At 40.3% G+C, this 27,110-nt stretch overlaps 1 protein-coding gene across 7 annotated transcripts in view; it reads right to left on the bottom strand.

Moving 5' to 3' along the window:
* Positions 1–22,085, bottom strand: part of nsmfa (NMDA receptor synaptonuclear signaling and neuronal migration factor a) — a 46,185-nt gene extending 24,100 nt beyond the window's left edge. For 2 of the 7 annotated variants that reach the window (XM_044173787.1, XM_044173791.1), the window contains exons 1-5: positions 20,911–22,084; positions 6,668–6,729; positions 5,507–6,406; positions 4,573–4,639; positions 2,829–2,834 (exon numbers count right to left, since the gene is read on the bottom strand). In XM_044173787.1, coding sequence (XP_044029722.1) covers positions 2,829–2,834; positions 4,573–4,639; positions 5,507–6,406; positions 6,668–6,729; positions 20,911–20,981 — 1,106 coding nt within the window. In that variant the 5' untranslated portion in view covers positions 20,982–22,084. Of the gene's footprint in view, positions 1–2,828; positions 2,835–4,572; positions 4,640–5,506; positions 6,407–6,667; positions 6,730–20,910 lie in introns of all 7 variants that reach the window. The other 5 variants (XM_044173789.1, XM_044173788.1, XM_044173792.1 and 2 more) reach the window with 5 other exon arrangements.
* Positions 22,086–27,110: the final 5,025 nt, after the last annotated feature.

Raw genomic sequence — 27,110 nt, 5'->3', positions numbered from 1 at the left:
AGTTTAAAGGTATGTTGAGATTTGAGCTTACACTATCTTAATTCAGCTCATTGAGGTCTGCGGTCTCAAGTAGCAGCTCCAGTCTAAAAAGTGTACATTCTCCATTTCTGTGGGTTTAATACTTCCTACCCACAGCCTGGTCTTCATTTCTCATGGATGCATTTTGTATGTTAAAGTTGTAATCCACTAGAAATAGATCGACAGCAAAGACAGCAAAGTGTTTGTGGAAGCCAGCCATTCATTTTAATCAGCCATTATGAAATTTTGAAAATGTTCTGGCTAGCAGAAAGTGATATCACTGGGCTCATGCTGGACTTTTATGTGTCAAAGTACAAACATGGTGTGAAATGCATCACTGTCATTGTGTGATTGTGTCTTCAACAGACTTAATTGTTGTTTACAGGGAAGCTTATTAACATTTGTCCATAGCAGAGACAGAACTAGAGATGGAGCATCTCCAACCATGCTAAACATAATTGTTTGTGTGTTTGTGGGTACTTTGAGTAAGTATTGGAGAGTAGCTTGTAAAATTCCCCCAAAACAAAATGTCCTGTTAAAGGCTAAGGCTGGCATTATTATTTTCCTTACTGTCAACAAATCCCATAAAAAGACCAAAACCAATAATGCATTAGTCTGTCTCTCTCTATACTCTCTATACTTTCTGCACTTCCCTGCCATTCTGTGCCACTCGGCTTCAAGCCCAGCCAACTGAGGCCATAAATCTTGAAAAACTTCTCACAAATATATAGTTTCAGTTTTTAAAAAAAGCAGGGTTTTGTAGTTTTTAGCAAATATTACTCAAATAAGAGTAAATTAATAGTACATTTGTTAAGGACAATTTTAATACACATTTAGTGCGCTGGGAGTATTTACATGACATCTGTGGGCTTTACTCAAAATAAGCTAAACTTACCATGTTCATCGTGATGGAGGAACATGTTACCAGGGCAACGAGCTGGTTCATTGATGTGTGTTTAACAGTTTTTAGCCATGCTAGTGGCATGGCTTTATGGTCTGTCAGTCGGTCCGCCACTGTGGTCCAGACTGAAATATCTCAACAACTATTGGATGGATTGCCATGGAATTTGGTACTCCTTTTAACTTTTCCTCTAGCGCCATCATCAGATAAACATTGCAATTTGTCCAATACTTTGGGGTATGACCAAATACCTTCAAAACTAATGAAAAACTAATATAATGAACAGAGTAAACATTAAACCTGCTAAAGATCAGAACGTTAGCATTGTCATTGTTCTGCCATGCTGACATTCACATTTTACTTAAAGTACTGCTGTGTCTAAGTATAGCCCATGGATGTATTAAGACCACCATTATAAATGGGATGTCTGTTAAACTGTTGACAGGACACCAACTGAAAACAAGGTCAATTATTACTCTTTCTGATAGGAATTTTTAAATAATTTTCCATTTGTAAAACTTTCCCAAAGTCTAGAAAAGTGATTTTAAAGTGCGTGACATCATCCCAATGTAAAGTCAATGGGCCAAGTGGGAACACGTGGGCGGTGCCATTGGGAGAAACACCAATGCTCATGTACAGTGGGCCATTCAAGTGAATTGGCGCCATTTTGAAGTCCAGTATCAAGTTTCTATAATACATCCATGGTATAGCCTCATAAAACCACTAGCAGTTAGTCTTGTTGGACAACAATGAAGGTCTATAGCACAGAGGAATACGTTTTACCAGGCACTGGCTACACAGACAGTATGATCAACTCATCGTTGGTTTTGGTCTTTTCATACAATTTGCTGACCATAAGAAAAATATAGAAAATCACCAGCTTTATCCTTTTAATTACTGTAAGAACTTTGAATAAACCCTCAACATTTATACTTTAAGCTAGCAGCCAGAGGTTAGCTTGGTCAACATACAAAGAATTTGAAAACATTTAAGAGCAGCTTGGGTTAGTTGGGTTTAGTTAGGCAAGGTGTGGTTGGAGCAGGGGTTGTGCAGTATGAAATGTCAAGGCTTGGCTTGGTTTAAACATAACACACTATTATGTTATCTGATTGCTTAACCTACTTCTCAGCTAGCCTAAACACTCAGGAATCATTTGACAGAAGTCAGCGATTTACACGCAAGAAATTTCATACTGGATATTTATCTACCAGGGTTTTATGTGACTTATTGAATAGATAGCTGAAAACTGACTTCTTTATAACTGATAAAATAGTTTAACCAGAAGGCACTAGGGATCACATGTTAGCACTATAAATACTTGTTCTTAACAAATCTCTCCAGAGCCAATTGCCACAGTCAGTTCCAAACACGTCTAAAGTCAGCCAGCAGATTCAGTGATAATTGGCGACGACCGTGGAGCAGGATTAGTGCACTAACATGACTGCCACAAAAATCTTAAATGGCCAAACTCTATCTATTGCTGTGTCCTAAGTGAGGGGGCGGTGTGTGTACCAAATTGACAGAACTGCTGGGTGGATGTGAGCCGACAGCCAATGTTAGGTCAGCCAACACACAGACGGACATGTTAGTTTGGCAGGTCAGCCAACACACAGACGGACATTTCCCCACCTTTTTTTACTTGAATTAAAATACATTAATTGTGCTGACTGAGTTTGTCAATCAGAGTTTAAAAACATATTGGTCCTGGTTTAAGGCCAGAATAACCCAAACAACAAAAGGTTTCTGACTTGATACACACACACACACACTCACACACATATACGCACAGACCTCATCCAGCCCAAGGATGAAGGTTAAATGGTAGACATCAAAGTTAAGGAACAGCAGTTAAGAACAAGAGGTAAGTAAGCTAAGAAAAAAATTGAAGCAGGCAACGAAGTATACTCACGATATCCTGTTTGAGTGTCCAATGATTAATTAGTATGCAAGAACAGAGGAGAGAGAGCGAAAGAGAGAAAAAACACAGTTTAGGTACTAGTGAGTGTAAAAAACAGAAAGAGGGAGAACTGGGAGAGTTATAATGAGACTGAGACAAAAAGAGTGTGTCATAGTTGACCTCCGTGAATAAAAGGTCAACTTGTGACGCCACATAATTGCTACTGGTATGTGCTTATTTAATGGACCAAATGAACAACCATTTTTATATATTGACTGAGTCTGTCTTTGTGCTCTGAACATGGTCTAACAAGCATCTAACACAAGATGAAAGTGCAAAAGATACATTTAAAAAGAGATAAAAAAGACAGCGATAGTCAGGCAAGCTGCTGGAGATTCTACATTTTAAGGCAAAGTGGTTGTAACAGTTGAGATATCTTTTAGAGCTGCAGGTGATGTGAAGAAGACTCTCAAGTTCCTATCATACTCAGACAGATGCTCACAAGCACTTTTATGCAGACACACACTTTGTTTGTTTTTTTAAACTTACTTTAGAAGAACACACTATTGGTTTTGCATGTTTTAGCCCTTGAACTTCGAACTGCATATACTTAACATTACTGTACACATTTTTAGCCAGGCCTCTGGGGATGGCTGTAGGTCGGTCAGTCCAGCACTTTGGTCCAGACTGAAATATCTCAACAGCTGTTGGATGGATTGCCATGAAATTGTGAACACACATTCATGGTCTGTAGAGGATAACCAAATAACTTTGGTGACTTGTCATCTAGCACCACCATCAGGTCAAAATGTCTGCTCATCCAATACTTGAATTTATGACCAAATACCTGCAAAAATAATAACATCTGCACCAGCTTCAGCTTTATTTTATGTTTAGTGCTACTGCAATCAGCAAATGTTAGCATGTAAAAGAGCTAAACTAAGATGGTGAAAGTGATAAACATTATGCTTGCTAAACAGCCACAGAATAGCATTGTCATTGTGACCATGTTAGCGAGCATTTAGCTCAAAGCACTGCTGTGCTTGAGTACATCTTTACACAGCCGCTAGTATGGCTGTAGACTCTTAGTCTTGTTAGGTCAGTTTATTAGATTTAAGGGAATCATTGGTTTCTTTCAGCATGCTATGAAAAATCAACTTGCAGATACTTGAAACTTGCTTAAGTCAACAACTTATCACCTTTATTTATTAAGTGATAATGAGAATTTGGTCGTGTTTTGCTGTTCAGCACCCAACAATCAAATCTCAGGTGTAAAATGGTCCTTGAAATGCACCAACTTTCAAAACAAGCCCTACGTTCCACTGCTTTACCATGCATGAATTATTTAACTTTAACCAAAAAGAAAAAGAATTGACAAAATAGTCACTATGATGGATTGTCCTCCTTGAGCAGGCTTTTAGGGTCTGCAAGCTGATTTTTATAGCTTACTGAAATAAAAATAAATGGCAGCCTGGAAGGTACGAAATCAATCTAAAAACCTATAGCATGCTTTGGAAAATGGTTTGCAGTAAAATACATATGCAATTTCCCCACTGGGGACCAATAAAGGTTTATCTTAGTTTGTAGTTAATGGCCTGAAACATGCAAAAACACCAATATTGTCCATTAACTCTGGTTGTCAATACACCAGCCTGACCTTTCATACAGAAGATATACCATAAATGAGACTATGTGTGCATGTATGTACGTTTATGTACATGTAAGATTTATGTGTACTTTAAGGTCGGACACTCACGCCTGCATGGTTGTTGTGGCAGTTTGAAAGCTGAACATATTTTCCTTGGGGAACCAGTTAGTGTCCTCTGCAATTAGAGAGAAAAATGGTGATTCCAGGGTAAAGTGAGAAAACAGAAAAATCTATGTGCCATATTGGCAAATGTTGTAATAAATATAATAGAAATATGAAAGCACAAAACCAGCGACAGCTCCAGCACTTCACAGTCCACCACTCCACAAATGGAGAGAGGGAGACACACAGAAGGAGACAGCAGAGGAGAGAGACGGGGAGACGAAGAGTCAGAAATACAGACCACCACGTCACATCCAACATCAAACCCTCAAATCCCCACTAGACCTGAGAAGAAATAGATTTGAAAAAGTGTGTTGAACAATTATATGTAATACTAGCTCACTTTTACCAGATGTTTCACTCTAATTCATCCAAACCAAGGTCTAAGCTATATGTGGGATTGATTTCATTAGACTGATTTTTCACAGTAAAATAACTTAAAATTAAAAATGATCTGTAAAGCTATTCCTTACTAAACTCAAACTCAAACTCAAAAATGAACAATATTGTCTCGACAAAAATTAAAAATGATTATATTATAGGGGAAGTATGTTATTAGGTAATCCTGTTTTGACTATTTTGACCACACGCTGTATATATTTCCAATTAAAAGAATCGCTCAGGCAAAAAAAAACAAAACAACAACAATATCAGCTAGATCGCATTGTCCTCATGTTCACTATGTGTATTTTAATATTTATTTAATATTTAATCACTTACTATGTGTAAGTGATTGAAATTAGTCAAATGCTATTTCATCTCTGGTCCAATACCAAACCCGCCAATCCCAGCCACAGGGTCTGATGAACAACCCCCCCCCTCCCCGCCCTCGTTTGGAATTCAGCGCCTCTCCCTTCCTCTGTGTCTTCCGCCATCTCACCTCTCTCCAGCCCAGTCACCCGGTCCACACTCCACATCCGCTCTAGGCGTCGGTGCTGCTTGCCTGCCTCTCGGGACGCGCTCTCCAGGTCCAGGGAGCCCTGGCTCCGGGAGGGGGCGCCGCTGCACGAGTCACAGGCCAGCCCGCTGCACTCCGCCTCCCCTTTTCCACCCTCGCCCCAGCTGCGGATATTGTGGGCGCTGACAGAGGTCTGCAGTGGGGGTTGAGACAGGTGATGGTGATGGCTGTGGTGGTGTGATACATGGGAGTGGGATCCAGCGACGGTTAAAGACTGCTGCTGGTTGCTACTGCTGCTTCCACTTGCCCCGCTACTTCCTCCACTGCTGGAAGGCGCATTGGTGCCCGAGATGGTGTGGTGGTGGTGGTTCCCATGGTGAGGGTTACCGCGGTGATGGTGGCTGCCACCACGGCCACTGCTGGCATGGTGGTACTGGGTTGGAGATGATGAGGCGGAGGAAGGGGAAGTGGAGGGCTGGATCAAGCCACCTCTGGATCCCACCCCGCCACTCCCCGACTTCTCCTTCAGGACGTCCAGTTCTAGGCTCTCCTTGCTGCCCCGGCCGCTGCTCATCAGCATACCGCGCTGGGTGGTGATGGTGTACACGCGGGCAGGCTGCAGGGTGCACTCGACACACTTCTGCTGGTCTTCCTCCGCTGAGAAGCTGCGCTCGAGGGACAGCCGCGTTGGCTTGGTAGAGATGGTGATGGAAGGGGGAGGTGGCTGAACTACGCCCAGCGGGGGTTTCACCAGGCTGGGCTCCCGGTTGTCCTTGCAGCCCTTGGTGCTGTTGGAGTAGGGACGGTTGTTGTTTTTGGGGCCAATCGTGTCACTTGGCGACTCTGGGTCGGGACCCACCAAGGTTTCACACAGAAGATGAGCTAGCATGATGGTGAAAAAGACAAATATGAGTGTTAAAGAATGAAAAATACACCAAGGTGATAGAGGAAAAAGAAGATGACACAGAGGATACTATCATCATCTTTCTTCAGTTATCAGCTGTTGTGATACATTAATGATCACAACGTGGCATTTCAACAGAGGATGGGGTGACGCAGGTGGGGGTAGGATTAAAGACCACAATGGAATATGCAGAGCTGGATAGAGGGACGGAAAAATGGCAGGGTGGCAGAGACGCTGACCTGATCCGTTTCGGTTTTCAGGGTGTGTGTGAGACAGGTACTCTCCAAATGCTCGTGCTGCTCTGTGGGGACACACACACATGACACACATAAAGACATTAATTCATGGGTGGAAAGGAGGGCTGAGTGAGAAATGAGAGGAAATGGAAGGGTAGAGAAGAGAGAAGGGCAAGGGAATTGTAAATTATAAACCTAATTGCCTTCTTTGTAGGCTTGTGCCACCCACAGATTAAGATGCAGCTGTTTTATCTCCACACTTCAGGCAGCCTCAGACTGAAAGAGAGACAGCCGGAGGAGATGGAGTGAAGGATTGTTGACTTCATTTCTCAGTATGACCTTAGTTTGCGTTGGTGGATGTAATTGCAGCTGGCAGACCATAAGTGCATTTGTTTTCTTGTTCCATACACACACAATGTATGTATGGATGTATATACTGTATCTTTGTGTCAAGAAAAATACTTCGACAGCAACTGATGAAGATTGTTTGAAATTGTGCTGAAAATAGATGCTGTGAGCTGCATAACCACAGTACTGCATCTGGTGCTTGCTTAGCTCCTTTTTTCTCTTGGTCTTCCTATTACTCACACAAAGAAATACACATAGAAATATGTTACAGCTATTCATGCAGCCACATATGCTGTAGCTAAAGCTCCATATCATAGTGAGCTTCAGCTTTAATAAAATTAAAAAAAATTGCCCTAGGTCTCGCAGTTGAATGACAGTGACCTCCTAATATTCCTCTAGTCAGTGTGTGACAGGAGTGTAAGATGAGCAAAGAGAGATGGGGTGAAAGAAAAACAGATAACTCTGAAGATGTGCTTTCAGTGTCAATATGGATACTAACTGAGAGGAAACATACCGCAGTAATAACTATTAGAATGGTATGAATCGTTATTCATGATAGTAATTAAGAATGAGAGGAGAGGAAAGTAGAAAATGTGAGTAAGTATTCATCTATTCCTATAGCAAGGCTCATGATGAGATTCTCCAATTGTCCAGATATACTACTAACGATATTGCAGTGGGGGATGAGATTTTATTTTGGCGCCACTTGTGATTTCTCCCTCTGCAAATGAGTCTGTGTCTAAGTTATTTATTCATAACTAACATAATTTTCTTAAGTTTTAATAATTTCTTCAGCTAGAATGATTCATTTTAGTGATTACACGGTAGACACGATGTGCCGCTTCTCAACCTCGTAAATAACTCTCTCTTGACTGCTGACTGGAGGGTAAATGGAAATGTCAAGGACATCAGCGCCGATTTTGACCAATGAATAGGTTGAAGGTGGAGCAAGTGCGCAAAACTTTGCAAAAATAGAACCAGGGCGAGCGGTTTTTCAAGCAAGCAACACATCACTTAGCCTGTTCATTGGTGCGCGGAGCAGGTTAGGACATCTTCATTGGGAAAAACTGAAACAATCAGATGTTTGTTTGTTCGCACTGCTTCCAGCTAGGAAGTCACTGTCTAATAAACTGCATTTACTTGAGGATACTTTTGAGACAGTAGTAGTAGTGATTATTTCCATATTGTGAGACTTAAAACTGTCACTCCACTACTTCTCAGAGGAAATACAGCAGATTTTATCTGTTATTTAACAGCAGACTCCAGCTAGTTTAAATTACGCAACAGCATATGAAGAAGACCTAAGACCACCTACAGTAATAAAACAATATTAAGACATCTATAATGTAACACACTTTAGCATTATTCAGAATGAATGAATTATACTTCATCTTCTATACTTGAAAAAAATGCTGACATTGTTGTATTGTTAATTTAACTTTTATGAGAATACTCACTGTATGCAAACTGACTTTTAACACTGAGGTTTGATTTAGTTTATCACTAATGATAAACTAGGAGAGGCAGACTAATGGATCGATTGTCAGCATACTTGTTTTCTTTTTGAAAACCTGGTGTAAAAAGCATTATGCATCATTTATTTAGTTTATATCGATGTGATCCTGAAAAATAAGTTACACTATCAAGGGCTAATTAACTGTTTACATCCTTCAGTAGATTCAGGAAAATGGTCTGTTCTCCTAATGCAGCTAAAGTCAGAGGTGACTGCTGACACACACATCAGTGCAGAAGAATCTCCTGTATACAGGGGAATCTGTGGGTGTACGCCTCCTCCCTGGCAGCTCTGTCAATTATTAAAGCCTGTCCAACACAGCAGGCACACACAACCACATTCACACACACACACACACACACACACAGAAAGAGCAGGAGTGCAGTGAAAACAGACTTTTTTCAAACATTTCTCTGATGCACCATCTTTCCTTCTCTCTTACCCCCCCACCAAAAAAAAACAGGATTCCTCTAGAGACAACTTATGTGAACAAAGCTGCTTTACATGTTTAAAGGAAACAGAAGTAAGAAAATGGCCTTGTGTTATAAGTCAATCAACATTAAATATACATCTTAGAAACATAAATTAATCCTGTCCAATGTCAAATCAGTTTTATTTATGTAGCCCAATATCACAAATCCCAAATTTGCCTCAAGGGGCTTGAAAATCTGTATAGCATACGACACCCTGTGGAAAAACTAAAAAAAAAACACAAAACACAAAACTTCAGGAAGAGCAACAGAGGAGGGATCCCTCTCCTGGGACATGCAATAGTGTATACAGAACAGACCAACATAATCATGATGATAAAATTATAAATAGATTTATAATGCAAACCACTACAATGCAATGAATGCAACAGAAAGTCAAGGCCAAGTCAAGAGATCACATTTTACCTACAGTACCTTCCAAGAACAACACAGTTATAACGGTATATGTTTGACCAGAGGAGTCCCTATAAATGGAACTATGACTTTCAAGTTACTTTAAACCCATCACAATCTGCCATATAACATATATAAGTAAACAATTCTGGACTCTAGCCTATTGTGGGATGTCCTCGACCAATGCCAGTTCGTAGTGAATACTTACATCAGTAATTAAACATCTCCTTTTTTACCAGTATGAAGGTAGCAGGGGAGGTTTTTTGAGAGCTCAACCACACCAGTGTTGAGGCTAGTGTGGACCCCTATTAGAAAGACAAAAGAAAAGAAAAAATGTGACATTTTTGCACACGGGCTCACATGCAGGATAAATCCACCAGTAGGCCCCTGTAGGGCACAAATCACCTATGGGCCCCATTGCCCCCTCATTCTCACAACTCTCTATGTATTGTGTATGTAACATGCTGCCTTTAGTGTCCATCAAGTACAGTAGACCTAGCAGACTACACATAGCAGCTTCATAGTGTATTTTGCCTGCAGTCCCAGACACCAACCAGTACTCTTATGCTGGAATACTTTGCTTTGCTGTGAGCCAGTTAGTTTGTGGTTTGTGTGTTGATTAAATACATTTATCTAAGAATATGCACCATGCAAGCACACTATAAACTGAAATAAAGGTTTTAAAACCAGATTTCACTCTATAAAACAGGGCCTAAAGATTAGGAAATAATGTCAGTATTACCTTAAAGTTATAATCCTTGAGATTTGTGTGTGTACATGCACATAGGTATGTGCATGTGTGTGTGTGTGTGAGTCAGTGTCTGTATAATATATTCAAGGGCGAAAGAGAAGAAAGGACAGAAAAAAGAGACAAAATGTTTGTCTGCATGTGGTAATATAACAAGCAGCCAGTCCTGTTAAGGAGAGTTGTGATAAATGTGGTCTACACTGTAATCAGCAGGTGTCCCTCTGTAGCTCTTAGACATTTTCATTTTGCCCGCTCCTGTTTTATTATTCAACAGGCCGGGCACTCTGATTAGAATCAGCAAACAATGGTGCAAGAGACTTGCATCATCCATTATACATGAGAGGAAACTGAGTTGGAAACGGGTAGAGAAAAACGCCTCTCAATCCGTCCATTAAACAAACCCTCTCTCTGTGTTCTCTCATGTCACTGTTTTGCACCCACTCCATGTATGATATGTGAGCACAACACATCAGGGACACACGTGCATGAGGTGGTGGGGGTTGCAGAGATACTCGAAGCACAGGTGAAAAATGAATGAGGAGGAGAAGTTAGAGAAGGAGAACGAAGAGGAAGAGCCTGACAGGCAAGTGTGAAATTCGTTCTGCATGCTCTCAGACATGTGACAGGGGTTTGGGGAAAGAAACGAGTTAGGGAGGGGAGTTTCTGAGGAGGAGAGACAGGATTACAGCAGAGAGGAAGAGGAGTGTACGGAGAAAAATGGGGGCATATTAAAAATGAAAGGTGGAGTAAACTTGAGGAAAAGGCAGACAAAGAGAGACAGCAGGGACGACTGCATCTTTCAATTAAACCATAAAATCCTTTCAGTCATTTAACCTCTTAAGGGGCTTCTACAGGCCCATTAAATACGAAAACAAACAGGAGTGACAAGGATGGCAAGGGTTCAAGTTCAGATCAAATCAGATTAGCTATTCTGACAGTGATGGAGAGCTTGAGGAGACTGGCTGCACGAGAGTGAAAACTTTAACCTTAAATGTAAAGTAGAATTCTGTTTCTGAGATGTGTTCACCCAATAAATATACTGTGTAGGCAGGATTTTGCAACACGTAATGTTTTTTAATGAGGCTCACACTTCATTCTTGACCTTGGAAAAAGCATAACAGAAGACAATCTCATAACAAGGTCCATTTAGTTTGGCGGACCATTTGAAGCTTTCTATCATATCATCATATCACATCTTCTTCAGCAGATGGAGTTTGCCCAGCCGACATGGAATTGTGATTTTTCTCAGCATTTTAAGGACTTCTCGCCCACGTTGACTTAAAAGATGAAATTCAAACTTCATTATTTATCTTGGAAACAGCCGTTTCCGAGGTCCATTAAGTAGTCATTATGTAGCTTCTGATCTTATCACATGATCTTCAACAGCAGATGGAGTTTTTTTGTAGATTGAGTGTAGTTTTTTCTGGATTAAATTTTTTTAAAGCAAAGAATGGTCAAGAATGAACTTTGAACATCAGCTTTGAGCCAATGTGGACAAGAAGTGCTATTATCGAGTGCTATGATCGAAAGCTCCAGAATAGGTACTACATGGACTTTGTTGAGACTTTGGTGACCTTGGTAAGATTTGTTTTCTCAACAGAAGTTTTTAGATTGATTTCCAATCTTTCAGGAATCCATTGGTTTCCATGTAGTTCACTACAGTATAAATAACTAACTTTCCCGTTCCATAGTGGCATGTTCATGAGCTTATGGGAAACAGGAGCCGGCAACCAAAGAGTGACTTTTTAAACCCATATGCTGCCTTGTACCTGTATTATTTTTATGACATGGTGTTAACCACAGTTTCCATGTAACTTTTCAGTTAGTGAAATTTCTACATAGTGCTAGCTTTTAATGAAAGAAATGACCAGAGTCACATTATCCACTTCACAACGTCCGTGTTTGCTTTGTTGTTTGTCTTTACATGAGGTTAGATTTCCTGACAACTGCCAACTCGAATGTCACAGTGTCCTTGAACACAACAACCAGGAGTTTGGAAAAGTTCCCGCTCTCAAAGACCCAACAAGTCTCCAAATTAAATGACATAGCCCCTTATTTGTACTGCCCTCCACAATGACACATAGAAGCATTTTCTCAACTAACACCCCTATCTGCTGGACAACTAAATTTATCTGTGCCTTCCAAAACCATTATAAATCAGTCAATCAGTTTTATGATGTGACAAAGGTATGATTAAGGCTTGCTTAGGTTTAGGCACAAAAACGACTTGATTAGGGAAAGATTAAGGTTTGGGTAAAAGTAAGTACTTAGTTCAGGTTGGACAAACATCTTGGTTTGGGTTCAAATGACTACTTCTTTAAGCTTAGGGGATCTGCGTCGTCATGGTTACAATAATAACTACATGGTTAAGGTCAGTTAGCATTTGCGATTGTGGTTAAAAGAAACCGACATTGACAGTCAGTGGGGGAACAAGAAACGAACAGCGGTCTCCCGTGTCACAGTCTGACGTTTTGTTGACCCGCCCATCTACGCCAAACTTTCTCCAAATGTTTTTGTCGCTCAAAAGATAACCTCACCTGACTTCCTTCTTTTTCTCCCGACAGACAACAGCCATAATTACTGTGGCCGCTAGAGGGCTTTGTCACTTTAACATAAACATATGCCGTTTTTGGTCATCTGCTGAAACAACTGATGCTGTCGTCTTTCTTTGGAGGACAGTCTCCAACTACAATGTCATGCAACAAGGATGCTATGCAGAACTCAATTCCAGTAGTAGCTCTTATTCTGTTATGTAAACTCCTGTGGGTACAACATGAAATCTGAAGCTCCCGCTTATTGTCTGGTCATCTGTTTTGTTCCCTCTGAGTGAGCGAGTGAGAGTGAATATGAGCATATTCTGCCTTTGTCTGGGTCTACAGTTCAGCAGATACTGTAGTGTACAGCATTTCGCAAGCTGTATGAGTCAGACACAATTACACACACTCCACTCCTTCTTGAACACATTCTGCCACAAACTCCGCTAACCACTTTGCAGACGCATAAAAGGATCCTCAACAACAGGAAGATGCACCTCAGCACTTCAACTGCCTTACTGATACTAGATTGATACTTGACAGATGGGAACATTACAAAACTGTAAACATGCCATTTTTCTTCAGTCTCTTCAAGTGTGTGCTTACTAATGAAAGCAGATGGTGAAACATTATTCATTACTTCTTCCAGTGTTACTTTATCCTCTACTTATTTTACTTTTTTCTAAATTTTCTACATTTTTAGCGCTCATCAATCAAACTTTTTTTCTGGTTGGGTTTGCTCTGACAGGTGTGAATTGCCCACCCACATTTTGATATGCACCTTGCAAGCAAACCATTCTTTGCTAAAAAGCAGTGGGGAATTTGTCCCCTTCCAAGTGGAGACAAATTAAAGTATATGTAATGTGTGGATTGTAAGTCAATGCAATTATATGTACAGTGGTGTGAAAAAGTGTTTGCCCCCTTCCTGATTTTTTTTTTTTTTGCATGTTTGTCACACTTAAATGTTTCAGATCATCAAACAAATTTAAATATTAGTCAAAGATAACACAAGTAAACACAAAATGCTGTTTTTAAATGAAGGTTGTTATTATTAAGGGAAAACAAAATCCAAACCTACATGGCCCTGTGTGAAATAGTGATTGCCCCATAAACCTAATAACTGTTTGGACCACCCTTAGCAGCAACAACTGCAATCAAGCGTAAAACAAGTCTTTTACAGCGCTGTGGAGGAATTTTGGCCCACTCATTTTTGCAGAATTGTTGTAATTCAGCCACAATGGAGGGTTTTCAAGCATGAACTCGAGCATGAGGGTGGCCCAACCAGTTATTAGGTTTATGGGGCAATCACTTTTTCACACAGGGCCATGTAGGTTTGGATTTTGTTTTCCCTTAATAATAACAACCTTCATTTAAAAACAGCATTTTGTGTTTACTTGTGTTATCTTTGACTAATATTTAAATTTGTTTGATGATCTGAAACATTTAAGTGTGACAAAGATGCAAAAAAAAGAAATCAGAAAGGGGCAAACACTTTTTCACACCACTGTAAGTAGAACTTGGAAACGGCACATATAGCAATCTATACAAATCCCACTCAAAGAAGGTCTCAAAATGAGCTGATTATAAATCCTCCTGATGGCTTGGTTTGCCAAGTTTCAGAACATGTTACCATAATAATAATAATAATAATAATAATAATAATAATAATAATGGGCATCTAGTAAAAAAAGAAAAATACCTACCATCATTAAGTAAAACAATTAGGTTGTCCTTAAATTTAAGCTGTAATTTTGACCAACAAATGATCTCCATGGCTACAAAATTGACCCTGAAGACTCACGGGAGATTAAAGAACTGACATACAGGCACTTGTAGAGACACATGTTATAATGCTGCAACATACAGCATATTTCATGCCATCATTGACCCCTATCCAATCAGTTCATGCCTTTTCCCTGTGGATTCTGATGCCGTTTAACACTGTGACGATATATCTTTAGAGGACAAGCGGCTCATGGCTGAAAACAGGCCATCACTCCCCTGGCAGTGTTCCCATTGGTCTGAATATCATCAGAGCTGATGTCTCCCGGGCGTCTCTCCACTGTAAACAATGGACTGTCAAGCAAAGAAATTCCTCACTCTTAATGCTCCTTAATCGAATCCACCTCTCAGATGGTCTAATTGAATTGGGTCTCCTACAAACACACATGGAGGAGCACACACACACATAAATGCGCAGCAGAGGTGATGGGAACCTGTTGAGAGGCTTGTTGCGCGTTTTGAAGGCCGAAGGGAGTTGGGAATGTTAATTGCAGTCCTGAAAGTGTGGTGCATTATGGGGCATGTGGGAACGAAGCACCTGATCAGGGAGCTGATTAAAATGTCAATATACTAGAGGGTCACCCCAACCACATACAGTGCTGAATGATGCAACTGATTCACACACACACTATCACACTGTTTCTCTGTAGTAGCCTACACATATTTAACATTCATATCTTTTTAAACCAATAATAGGCCTTTTACACAGGAGACATTTTACCTTTACATAGTAGGAAAAGCACAGGTGTTACTAATAACATTTACGTTCTGTTCAAGTCTCCCAGTAAACCATGACAGTGTGACCCTGAGCCAGCATGCACAATACCAGGACCCTGAAACTGAAGAAGCTAAATAGAATTCAACCATCATTCTTTTATCTTTTATCATTTACACCTGTGCTTTTCCTACTATGACATGTCATGATTACTTCTGTGAAGAAGGCCTATGGTGTAATGTAAAAACTGAAAATAATAATAATAAATTAAAAAAAGAGAGAAAGAAACATGATAAAAAGTAAAAAAACATTGTGAAAAAAATTTTAAATGAAAAGAAAAATGTCAAAATACATAAATATTGTGCACATTTTGCACAAAAAACCCAAACCCAACTGCCTAGGCTGTCTGACTTGACAGTCCATTCTTGCCCTTGGAAATTGACTGAGCGATTTTCACTCAAAGTCCAATTGCTCGCTAGTTCTGGAGCTTTCGACTGTATCACAAGGTCTTCATCAGCAAATTAAGCTTGCATCTACATTTCCATGACAACTGAGAAAATTTGGGCTGAGATTGATTCGTCAAAGAATAGATAAAAAATAGAATAAATATGCAAGATAGCAGACAGACAAACAATCACATAACGCTGCTGGAGCCATAATCATTCTTCAGACTGTAATTACTAAAATCTGCCTCATTCAGGATATTTATGGCAAAAAATTACTCTGTCTGATTATAAAAAGGAGGAGGGAAAGAGATAGGGAGATAGTGTATATATTTTTTTAAATACTTGAGGGAAATAAGAAAGCATAATAAAGCAAGATTTTAGCAAAGAATGACCAGATTCTCAGAACTTAAGAGGAAAAACGGTTTCCCTCTGTTGAGCTTGAGTGAATCTGAATAACTGCTGTTTCAAAAAACAATTATGTAACAGCCCTCGACCCATGAACAGAGTGACTGCAAGCCTACACTGTCCCGAATAAACTAAGACACAATATTTGATTTGCATTTTCATCCATCTGTAAAAAACAATCCTTTCATCTTTCACGCCATCTTTCACACCCCCACAGCTTTGTGAACGTTGTTGTCCAATGCCCTTCAGCTGAACCACAGCACAGCCGTTCCTCTCTGTCTGATGGAAGATCAAAGCATTTGGTTTTTCAGTCAGTGTCGCAGAATTCTGGTGTGTAAATTGGAGGTAATCTCTCCTCTCTTTTTGCCCCCCTCACTCAGTCGCTCGCTGCTTCTCATGAGCTGCTGGAGGGGAGAGTGCGACCTGTTTCATAACCAGCAATCCATAAACATGCATAAGATGACACAGGCACAGACGAACACCCGGTAGCTCTTTAGTGTTTCTTATGTATTGTTTGTATGTATTCCTATGAACGTGGTCATTCACTCTTGTGCGGTGTCCACTAACAAGTCCTCTTACCTCAATGACAAAATGGGTCATCTGTCGGTGCTTTCCAAAATGAGCGTTTTCTGATCTGGCACACCTATCGGTAGGACAAAGACACACCAGAAGTCATTTTAAGCCATGGTAGTGGCATAGCTCTAGGGATTGCAATGTCGGTCGGTCCACCACTTTGGTCCAGACTGAAATATCTCCACAACTACCGTATAGATTACATTATAATACAGACATTAGTGGTCCCCAGAGGATGAAGCCTACTGACTTTGGTGATCCCCTGACTTAACCTCTAGCGCCACCAGCAGGTTGACATTTCTGGTTTTTAGTGGCATATCTTGACTGAAATGCCTATGGGACGGATTGCCATAAAATTTGGTACAGATATCCATGAGTATAAATCCTTATGACTTTGGTGATCCCCTAACTTTTCCTATAGTGCAAGAGCAGTACGATTATGGTCATGTAAGAAAAATGATTGAGTGATTAAGTTTTGGTAACTTCTTGGTTGAAGTTAAGGAAAGATAATCTATATGGTTAATGATGAAAAACATTGTCTTCATGGTTAAAAGAAACCAAATCTGACTGTTGATAGGAAACAGGATGCAAACCCTGGTCTCCCATGTCAAAGTCAGATGCTTTTTATGCCCATTTCACCAATATATAGACTATATTTGCAGTCGTATAAGAACACCACGCAATTTCCTGCTTTGCTACTGAACATTGAGCAAACGTGATCATATAAACAAACCAATGTATTTTTTGTGTGTTTTGGGAGAGAACAGTCTTTATTTCCACGACCACAAGAGGTCGCCAGTTGGAAAAACCTACACTAAATGAGTTGTTTTTATCCATTTGAATAAATGACCACAACTGTCTTCACAGTGTGCAGATTTGTTGCGCGTAAAAAACGTCTATGCCATGACCTCCACAAACAGGTCGGCTTATTCAATAAATGTTTCATATACTTTGGTCATATTAATGTTTATGCAAGAGAAACAGATTACAAAACTTGTCAGGATTGGTAAATGATAAATACATGTACCGTGTAGATTTATGTGTGTAGTGGAATGTGTTTGTATATTTGTGTGAGTCAGTTTGAGATGCAGAGTGAGGATATTTCTTTACCCTTACCCTAATTCTAACCCTAACTCTAAACATGAAGTAGGGCATGGTGTTAGGTAGGTACTGCTGATGGTTGGAGCCAGAATGCATTGGTAAAGAATGATGACTCAGACTTATAGACAAATACATCTGCTGTCATTTGCCTGTAAGATTCTGAATGCACGGGAAAGTGTGTGTGTGTCTCTGTGTGTATAGTATATGCAAAAGAAAGAAGGAATTATAAAGGAATTAAAAAGGCGAGATACACAGCAGCATCATCTGGAGGTTGCACTGACAGAGAGGCTGCATGTGTGTGTGCACCTGCGTCTACTCGACCAGCAGTGTTTTATGCCCTCTAATATAATGTGAAAGCTGAGGTGACTGAACACTAGCTACAGTTGCAGATGAGAAAGTGATGAGTCAAAACTCAGCTATGACCGTACTCACCCATCACACAATTCCCAGCATGTAGGAACATAGAGGGGTATAATCCAATAATCTGAAAGGCATTTAACAATAATAAGTAAGTTTTTTTTCTTAATAAGTTGCAACCAAATATTATTAAACAGACCTTTTACAGCATAACCAAATATAATAAGACAAAATTAGCCGTCTAGCCTTGTACCAACAAACAACTGCCCAGATAATTCCAGTTGTGTCACTGAAGGACATTGTTGTGCATTCAGCTGTTCCCAAAATGTATTGTGGCATTACACGTGACACAAGAGCAGCACAAAATGTACTGAATGTATGGAAGTGCAAAACAGATCTGAGGTAAAGACTTTTAATATAAATGTATGCTGCTAAATAAATGGCTATATTGGATCTGACACTGCAGAAAGAGCTCTAACATTACAAATCTGCAGAGAAGATTCAGAGTCCAGCCTGCACTTCCGAAAAAATAGAGAAGAGAAGCAAGCGTTTATAGATGAAATGGAAATATGCACTGTATGCATGTAGATATGTTTGTGTGTGAGTGACGTGGTGAAATGGAGAGAAACGACTTTTGAGTGCTTGCTTCCACATTCATGGGGTCTTGTGCAGTTGAAAGGCTGATCAATATTGGATGTGATTCGGCTGCATTTCCCATCTACGGGAGGCAAGGTTCATTCTGCCTTTAGCTCTGAACAATTAAACTCTGAATTGTGTGTGTTTGTGCTTCTGTGTGTGTGTGTGTGTGTGTGTGTGTGTGTGTGTGTGTGTGTGTGTGTGAATATAAGAGTATAAATAACTAAATATGTGCATGCAATTGAGTGTGTGTGAGTAGGAAAGGATCATACTCAGTAGATAACAGTTGTGTCAGATCGTAGAAAAGGTGTGAATTATTATTATTTTTTTCACAATTGAGAATGACTTCCGGATGGGAGCCGAAACGTATTGATTCTGAAAACAGTGTCCAGATGAAACCTTTTCTACGATAGAACACTCCTGGACGAATGAGGGACTACACCGTCTTAGTTGTGTCAGATGTGTAATATGTAGTATGTCAGTAATTCCATTGAAGACATGAAGGAATGGTGTCATGTCGGCCTTGAGATTGACTCTCTATTTCTCTCTCCCTCTCTCTCTCTCACACACACACAGACAGACGTTTGTTTCACTATCCCTGTGGGGGACAGTCATTGACATAATGCTTTCCCTAGCCCCTTACGCTAACCTTAACCATCACAACTAAATGTCTAACCTTAAGCTAATTGTAACCTGTACCCTAAAACCAAGTCTTAACGCTCAAAAAGCAGTCTCTACGCATGGGGACCTCAATTTTTGTCCCGGTGACACAAGTCCCCATGGGTTAGTGTGCATTCAGGTTAAAGTCCCCACCGGGATAAATGAGCATGAAACACACACGTTTTTTACAGTAGGATACCTGCTCAAGACACCCTCTGTTGTCACTTTGGCCATTGTATATGAGCATCACATTGACATCTTCCTTTCAAAAACACACACTGCAATGCCTGCAGAGGAAGGCTCACATACAGGCTGTGTAACGTAAGGAGGACACATACACACAGAGAATGACGTAATAGCACATCAGCCCACATCTGTAGCTGTTGGAGTCTGCATAAGTCAAGGTCATTCATTGATTGAATTAAAATCACACACTGGGGCCTGCTGCGAGGCCACTGCTGAAGCACAGAAATGCTGAATTTGTATTCTGATTTCACTCCAGATCGTAGCTCGCTGTCCAGCACTTCATGTGTAGACGTATGAACACAGTCGCACGTGCTGCAGCTTCAGCTCAACCTCAGACATGCAGCCCAGGCAGCCCAGGCAGCCCAGGATGGAAATAGCTATTACTTTGCCTGCATGGTGCTATAACAGCTGGATGCGGACCTGGCCACTATAAAAAAAAGCCATACGGCCCACACAGTGAAGGTCTCTAAAGAGTGAGTCGCTAACAGCTTTTAACGGGTTGGACTCCTGCCAAACAGTGAATCAATTAACAGCCGCTTACCAGTGCTGCCCTCTGTGACCGGTCCAGTAACTGACCGTGATTAGTGATCGCTGCTAAAGACCGAATCGATTGCTGTGATTGATTAATTGACAGCTGGAACATTTGCCCCTCGGGGCGTGAAGGCAGCAGCTTCATCGCTGCGCTGTCCGCTCGGGTCGATGCAGCCAGACAGAAAGGCGGTTTTGTTTAAATGACCGTAAAAATCAAACGGCAGGGTATTTTTTTTACTGCAGGTGATAGTCTATTCTAGGTGATGCCAAACTAAGAAAATGTATCAAGGTTACTGTGAGTCACAGCAGCCCTCGCTTTGCCTCTGCATGACTTTCATTACACAATGATGCTTCATTCACAACATCAGTAAAACCTGCGACGCGCCAGGAGCACATATCCTCTTCCAGTTTAGTCCTAATAAAACACAGTCTCAGGGAATTATAGGGCAACCTGCCCTATAGGTAGCCTAGGCTACATTTGTACATTACATGTGCAGTTTGGAGAGAATAAAGGGCAATTTAAGCACAATTTTGCTCAGCCGCCCGCCCCGGGCTAGACGGGACAGTCGGCAGACGTGCGGAAAGCGCAAAGAGCCTCTCTGCGCATTACACAGAAGGGCTAGGACCCGGGATAGCGCAGTGGTGATTCAACTATAACACATGGTAACTTCGCTTGGGTCGGACCTGAAGGCTAAAATGTCTGTCAGGTCTTCCTGAGGCTGCCTAAAAAATGGACACAAAGGCGGAGAGCTCCGGGTGTCACTCACCTAACTTTTGCTGCCACGGAAGATATCGCATCGTTTCTTAAATTCTTCCTTTTGGACACCGCAGTTCCCATGCTGACATGGAAACGACGCAGGAAAACAGTTCATTCCAAAGACTCTTGAGGACGGAGGAATGCGACAGTGAAAACAGCATAAAAAACGCAAAAAACAAAACAAAACAAAAAAAGTTGAAGGGAAATCCGGGAGCAGATATGACACGCACGCGTCTGCAGAGCAAAAGAATTAAAAAAAAACACAGGGACGCCAGCCTCTCTCCCTCTCTCTCTTACTGCCTCTCCGGATATGAAGCACGTACATGGGGTAGCTGCACAGCTGTCAGCGTGTGGCTGAAAATACACAGACCTCTCTCTCTCTCTCTCTCTCTCTCTCATTGATCTGGAAATGCTATGGGAGGGTGGTGATATCACCATCACCCTCATCATCATCACAAAGAGGAGGGGGGCGTGGATGTACTGTGCGAGGGACACTGGTGCCATCCATGCAGGAACCTCTGCCTTTCATCTCATCCATTTTTGGACTATTATCTGTGTGTCTTTATGTATTTATTGCCTAGTGTTATGTAATCGATCATTTTGGTAAAAGGGCTCCCCTCTCTCTCACACATACATCGAAATGGAGAGCATCTCATCCACAGCCAAGGACAGAGGGAGCAGTGAGGTTGAGGTGCTGCAGTGCTCCGTGAGCATCACTTCACAGTCTAAAGCTATTGTTATCATGCTACTGTTTGATGTTTTTCTGCTGTTGAATGTTTTTTTCTAAGCCATTGTGGCAGGACTTTCAATCAGTGTGCAAAGGAGTGCTGCAAACTGACTGAGATAATAAAGTGCAGCTCCTACAGTATATATAGAGCAGAATTACAGTGTAGCTACTGATTAGCACTCCTATGAGAGGTTCCTTTCTTCAATCATGGATCCACAGTGCTCCCATTTTGTATTTTCTTTCTTGTGCAATTGTGCTTGGAAGAGATGCAATGACTTGATATCCTAAACAGCTGATGATCTATGACTGTGGCAGTAGTGGAAAAAGTAAAATCCCTCACTGAAGTCAAAATGGCATATGACAGAAAAATACTTATTTTTAAAATTTTATTCAAGAACAGTATCAAGTATCACTATTTCATCTCTCAGTACAGCAATGGTTGCATTAGCCAAGGATCCAAAATTAGAGTGCCATTCAGTCAAGGATGGATTGATGATTTTTTTTTTCTATAAATAAAAATAAATATTACAAATGAGACCAAAGTATTGAATTAATAAAGTCAATCAGGTCATCACTTTTATCAGTTGATGCACCCATAAACTTGGTGTTTCGGTACTTCTTTAGGCCATACTAAACATAGGATCTAACATAGATGCAGTACAAAACAATCCATTAAACAAAATTATACGGGTGAAAAGTCCTTAATTTAATTTACAAACGTTGTGTGTTTCGCGCTGCATGGCTTGGAGGAAAAAGGCCTAAAGGGAGGGGTTTTTTATATCTTCCTGGGAGTGACTTTAAAGCCCTAGTGGAAGTCTGTGCAGGGAGTTTGGTGTGGCAGAGATTTATGATTTTACAAGTAATTTAAGATCTAATTTGTAGTAACAAAATCTAGCAGGTGTTTGAATTTGTCATATATCATTATCTACTGCTGATCTAACAGTTCAGATGGTGTGCTCACTTCTATTTTGTGTCATGTAGAAAAGAACACAAAAGAGCAAAATGAAATGCACCATTCATTTGTAAATTGGGACCTAAAGACTGATTATTATAACACTACAAGCCAGAAAACCATTCTGAGTATACTGTATATTTTTACCAGATTATATTAAACATATAGTATTTTAATCAATAGTAGAAACCAATACTATATGCAAACTTTTTAATTATCTAATGCTATGCTAAACAGCTTGAGTTTCTTCCCTTTATTTAAATAAATCAACGTTGGCCAAAGTCCCAGCAGTTTAGAAAATGTGTTAACTCACACTGCTCAGAGACAATTGATCACTAGTCAACGATAGTAGATAGTGAGTGCTGGTCGCTGTAGTGTATGCACACACACATATGCACAATGCATGATTAGCCTTCATCAAATCAATCTATCAATCAATCAATCTTTCAATCCACAGGTCATTTCACCAGCAGCTCGAATGCGCAGGACATCCTTGGGCTTTATATCTTTTAGTATGTGCTTCTCCTGCACACACTTTCACACACACAAACACACACACACTAAGACAAAAGGAATGAAAATCAATAAATAAAGCAAAGCACCGCTGGGCTGGTGTGAGCTGCTGTAGGCCATTAAGCAGTAAATAATTCCAGGCAGCTCTGACGAGACTGAGGGAGTGTGTGTGGATGGACTGTAGATGAGCACGAGAGAAGGAGGGATGAATAAATGAAGAGAGGACAGGACGGTGGAGGTGAGCCAGAAAAAAGAAGAGTAGAAAGATGGTGGAGAGAGGAAGCATGAATGGGCCGCAGGGATCCAAAAGAGAAAAGAGGTTATAGAGGGGACAGCATGCAGAAGAATGACAGCGAGAAAGAGAGCTACAAGGATGAATGAAAGAAGCGATTCATGTTTTTCATTCTATAAAAGGAGTGCAGCTATGTGTCTGCTATCAGCAAACACGATGGGATATCGCTGTGCTAAAATATGCTGAAAAAGAGGTAGGAAAGGAGCGACAAAATAGATGAAAGCAGTGAAAATGGGAGGACAAGAAAGACACATACAGCCATAAATCCACATCTGCCCAAATTATTAGTGTCTCCTCTGACCCTGACGAGCACTCACCATTTGACTGATTGCAAAGCAGATCGATATTTGAGTCTGCAACGGTTACAACAGCAGCCAGCCAAGTGGCACGAGTTTACACTCTCAATCTGACTTTTCTCAACAACAGATTTAGTTTAGGAATGAAAATTCATTCTTTGTTAATGAACAATAAACACAAGCTGATATACAGTAAAAGTAATTTTATATGTTAAGTGTAATTTAGCTTAACATAGGCTACAGTTGTCCAACTATGGAAAATGAAAACTGTTTTTACCAGTATATTGAGTAGGGTGTCATATGTTGTACAGATTGTAAAGCCCCTTGAGGTAAATTTGTGATATTGGGCTATATGAATACAATCACGACAGTTGTGACGAAAGACAAAATAGTTGCTGCCTTGATAACTTTCAGGAATTGTAAAATCCTGTCTGTGAGTATTACAAAACGTTGTGCAGTGTTTTGGCGTCTGATTAGCCTTTAAACTCATTAATCTATTACTCAACTTACTTCCTGGATGGTTTCATTGTCTCACTGGTACCTAAACAACACGGCACCACCAACACAGCCCCCTGTGCTGTTTTAACGCAAGTCTGTTTCCCTTCTCAGTCCCCGCCCAGGATGAATTGTACTAACTTTGGTGACCCCTTGACTTTTCATCTAGCGCCATCTTCAGGTCAAAATCTAAATAAATACCTGCTAAACGAATGGCATTCCCTTCAGCTTCAGCTGTACTTTGTGTTTTATGCTAATCTGAAAATGTTAGCACGCTAACACGCTAAACTATGATGGTGAACCAGATGTTCTTGTAGCATGCTAACATTAGCATTTAGCTCAAAACACAGCTGTGCCAAACAGTACATCTCACAGAGCTGCTAGCATGGCTGTAGACTCTTAATCTTGTTTTTTTGGGGTTCTTTTTTTTTTTTTTGGTGGATCAAACTTTCCTAAGTGATAAAATCCAGCTCTGCTTTATTTCAGCATTATCAAACTTGTACAGTTCCAACACATTAAGCTGTCACATACTATCAGGCCTTATCTGAGACCTAATCAGTCCATCTGACAGTGAGAAAATGTGTGCAAACCAGTTGATAAAAATACCATCAAAGCAAGAAGTTATGTGACAGGGCAAAAGAAGAAGTGAGATATTGTGATTATGAATTGTGACTTTACCTCTCGGGCAGTCCAGATATTTAATCTAACAAAACCATGATGCGTGCCCTATTTTTGGAGACTTTTAGGATAAAGTTGGGGGATGGGGATGATGAATGTGTGTGCAGATGGTATAGTGGGGCGTAGTGAATCTTAAGAGTGAGTTAAGACCCTTAACGCTTGGAAAAGCTTTAAGTGAGACAATATTAAACTTTGATACCTACCCAAGGGAATGTTAATAACACTAAACTCTTTTAAAATTCTCGGTTCTTTAAATATACTGTTTAATTTAAGGAGGATGATTTAGAGGGTCTAACCCGCATTAAAGAATGATACTTCCTATTGGTATTGAACTTTGGTGCATTATAATCTCATTTGACTGCTTAATTAAGTCTCACGACACAAGAGGACAGTTGCACAGAGCTTTATAGTCAAGTAGTTCACAACCTTTGTATCAACATTGTCTGTTACAAGACACAATATGAAGACAAGACATTTAACTATATTGTTTGGAAATGTCACATAAAACATAGCATTGTGCCAAAAGAATCAGCTGTATTTTTTTTCCAGATTTTAATGACATAGCTATCCAATTGTGCTGAAATGTCATTTTGGTGGTAGGGTAACACAGTTAACACTTATATTCTGACTTTTATGTTCTCAGATATTCCCACACCTGTTCCCACTATCAAATTAATTTGGTTTAGATTTCGCTTATGGCAGATTGTGCGTGTAACTTTGATTGCAGTACGTTCAGTATGTTCAGGATTGTTTCCTGGCTTTAGCTGTCGGTGGCATTTTTTTTTTTGGCTTTTAGATCTTCCTCCTGTCACAAGTGTCTCTTATGCTTATACTTTAATGCTCTTTATAATATTATTATATTTTCTAATTTCAAGACATTTCTAATTTAAAGTATTCCATGGCACAGTTTCTCAATTTTATCAGCAATGGAACGTTTGTTTTCCTATCCAACAATGCATGGAGGTGAGCCTCTCTGTTCAGATTAGTGGGTGTTCACTTCTACCATTACTGTGCACTTCTTTTGCCATTCTAGCAGCATGGCTCTAGGGATGGCAGTGTTGGTCAGTCTACCACTTTGGTCCAGACTGAAATTGGATGGATACATTTTCTTTCAGTGCCATAATGAGATTAACAGTTTTGTTTTTTTAAGAGTTACAGTAAATATCTAGACTTTCACAATTGGTACAGATATGCAAGGTCCTCATTGAATGAATCCTAACAACTTTTGCCATCCTCTGATTTTATATCTAACACTGCCAGCAGGTCAACATTTTTAATTATCGTGTAAACAAGCTCAACATCTACTAGATGGATTGGCACAGCATTTTGTACAGACATTCATGCTCCCCAGACAATGTATCCTAATGACTTTGGTGATCCCTGACTTTTTTGACCTGACATCATCAGGTCAAAAGTTTTAATGACAATCCCAACCGTGTCGGCTGTACTTTGTGTTTAATGCTAATTGGCAAATGTTTGCATGCTGACACGCTAATTTAAGATGGTAAACATCATAAATGTTACACCTGCTAAACATCAGCATGTTAGCATTGTCATTGTTACATCAGCATTTAGCTCGCAGCACCACTGTGCCTTAGTACAGCCTCACAGAGCCGTTAGCATGGCATGTTGACTCTTTGTCTTAAAGAATTACTTGTAACCTTCTGAAGCGAGGAAATGGACAGCATGTGAATGATGGCTCTGCTAGTGCATCCATTACCAACACCACCACTCAGTTTATACTTTTGCTTGAGCTGTTGTGTGCCTCTTTCATATATCAAGGGAAGATTTTCTAACCCTTTTAAGCAAATGATAAGCTACTGATTTGTGTGTTATCTGTCCCACGGTGCTGTGCAAAATGTTTGTTACACAAACTTTACATCTTACACCATAATAACATCAAGGACTTTTGCAGTAAACCATATTCTCTTGAGGCAGACAGACTGTTTGAAGATGAGAGAGAAGAGAGACAGTGATTGGAAGAAAGTAAAGAGGAATACAGCTTGGAGGGCAAATGAGGGTTAAAAAGATGGCGAGAAAATAATGTTTCACTGCCAGCATTACTTTGTGTGAACGAATATTAAAATGGACAGAAGAAAAGGTCTATGTCTATCAGTCTATTGGCCAAGAATCACTGTGTCTATTCAAAGACGGAAAATCAAAAAGCTACTGCATATCTCCGTAAGTGAGGACCCTGCTCAGCTGACAGAGCAGGGAGGGGTGAGAGGAGATGGATGGCAGCAGTAAAGTGACAGAA

The sequence above is a fragment of the Siniperca chuatsi genome, linkage group LG18 (assembly GCF_020085105.1).
Source record: "Siniperca chuatsi isolate FFG_IHB_CAS linkage group LG18, ASM2008510v1, whole genome shotgun sequence".
In the NCBI taxonomy this organism is placed as follows: Eukaryota; Metazoa; Chordata; class Actinopteri; order Centrarchiformes; family Sinipercidae; genus Siniperca; species Siniperca chuatsi.
The sequence above is the reverse complement of the archived record's forward strand: the minus strand, read 5'-3'. Positions and strand labels throughout refer to the sequence as shown.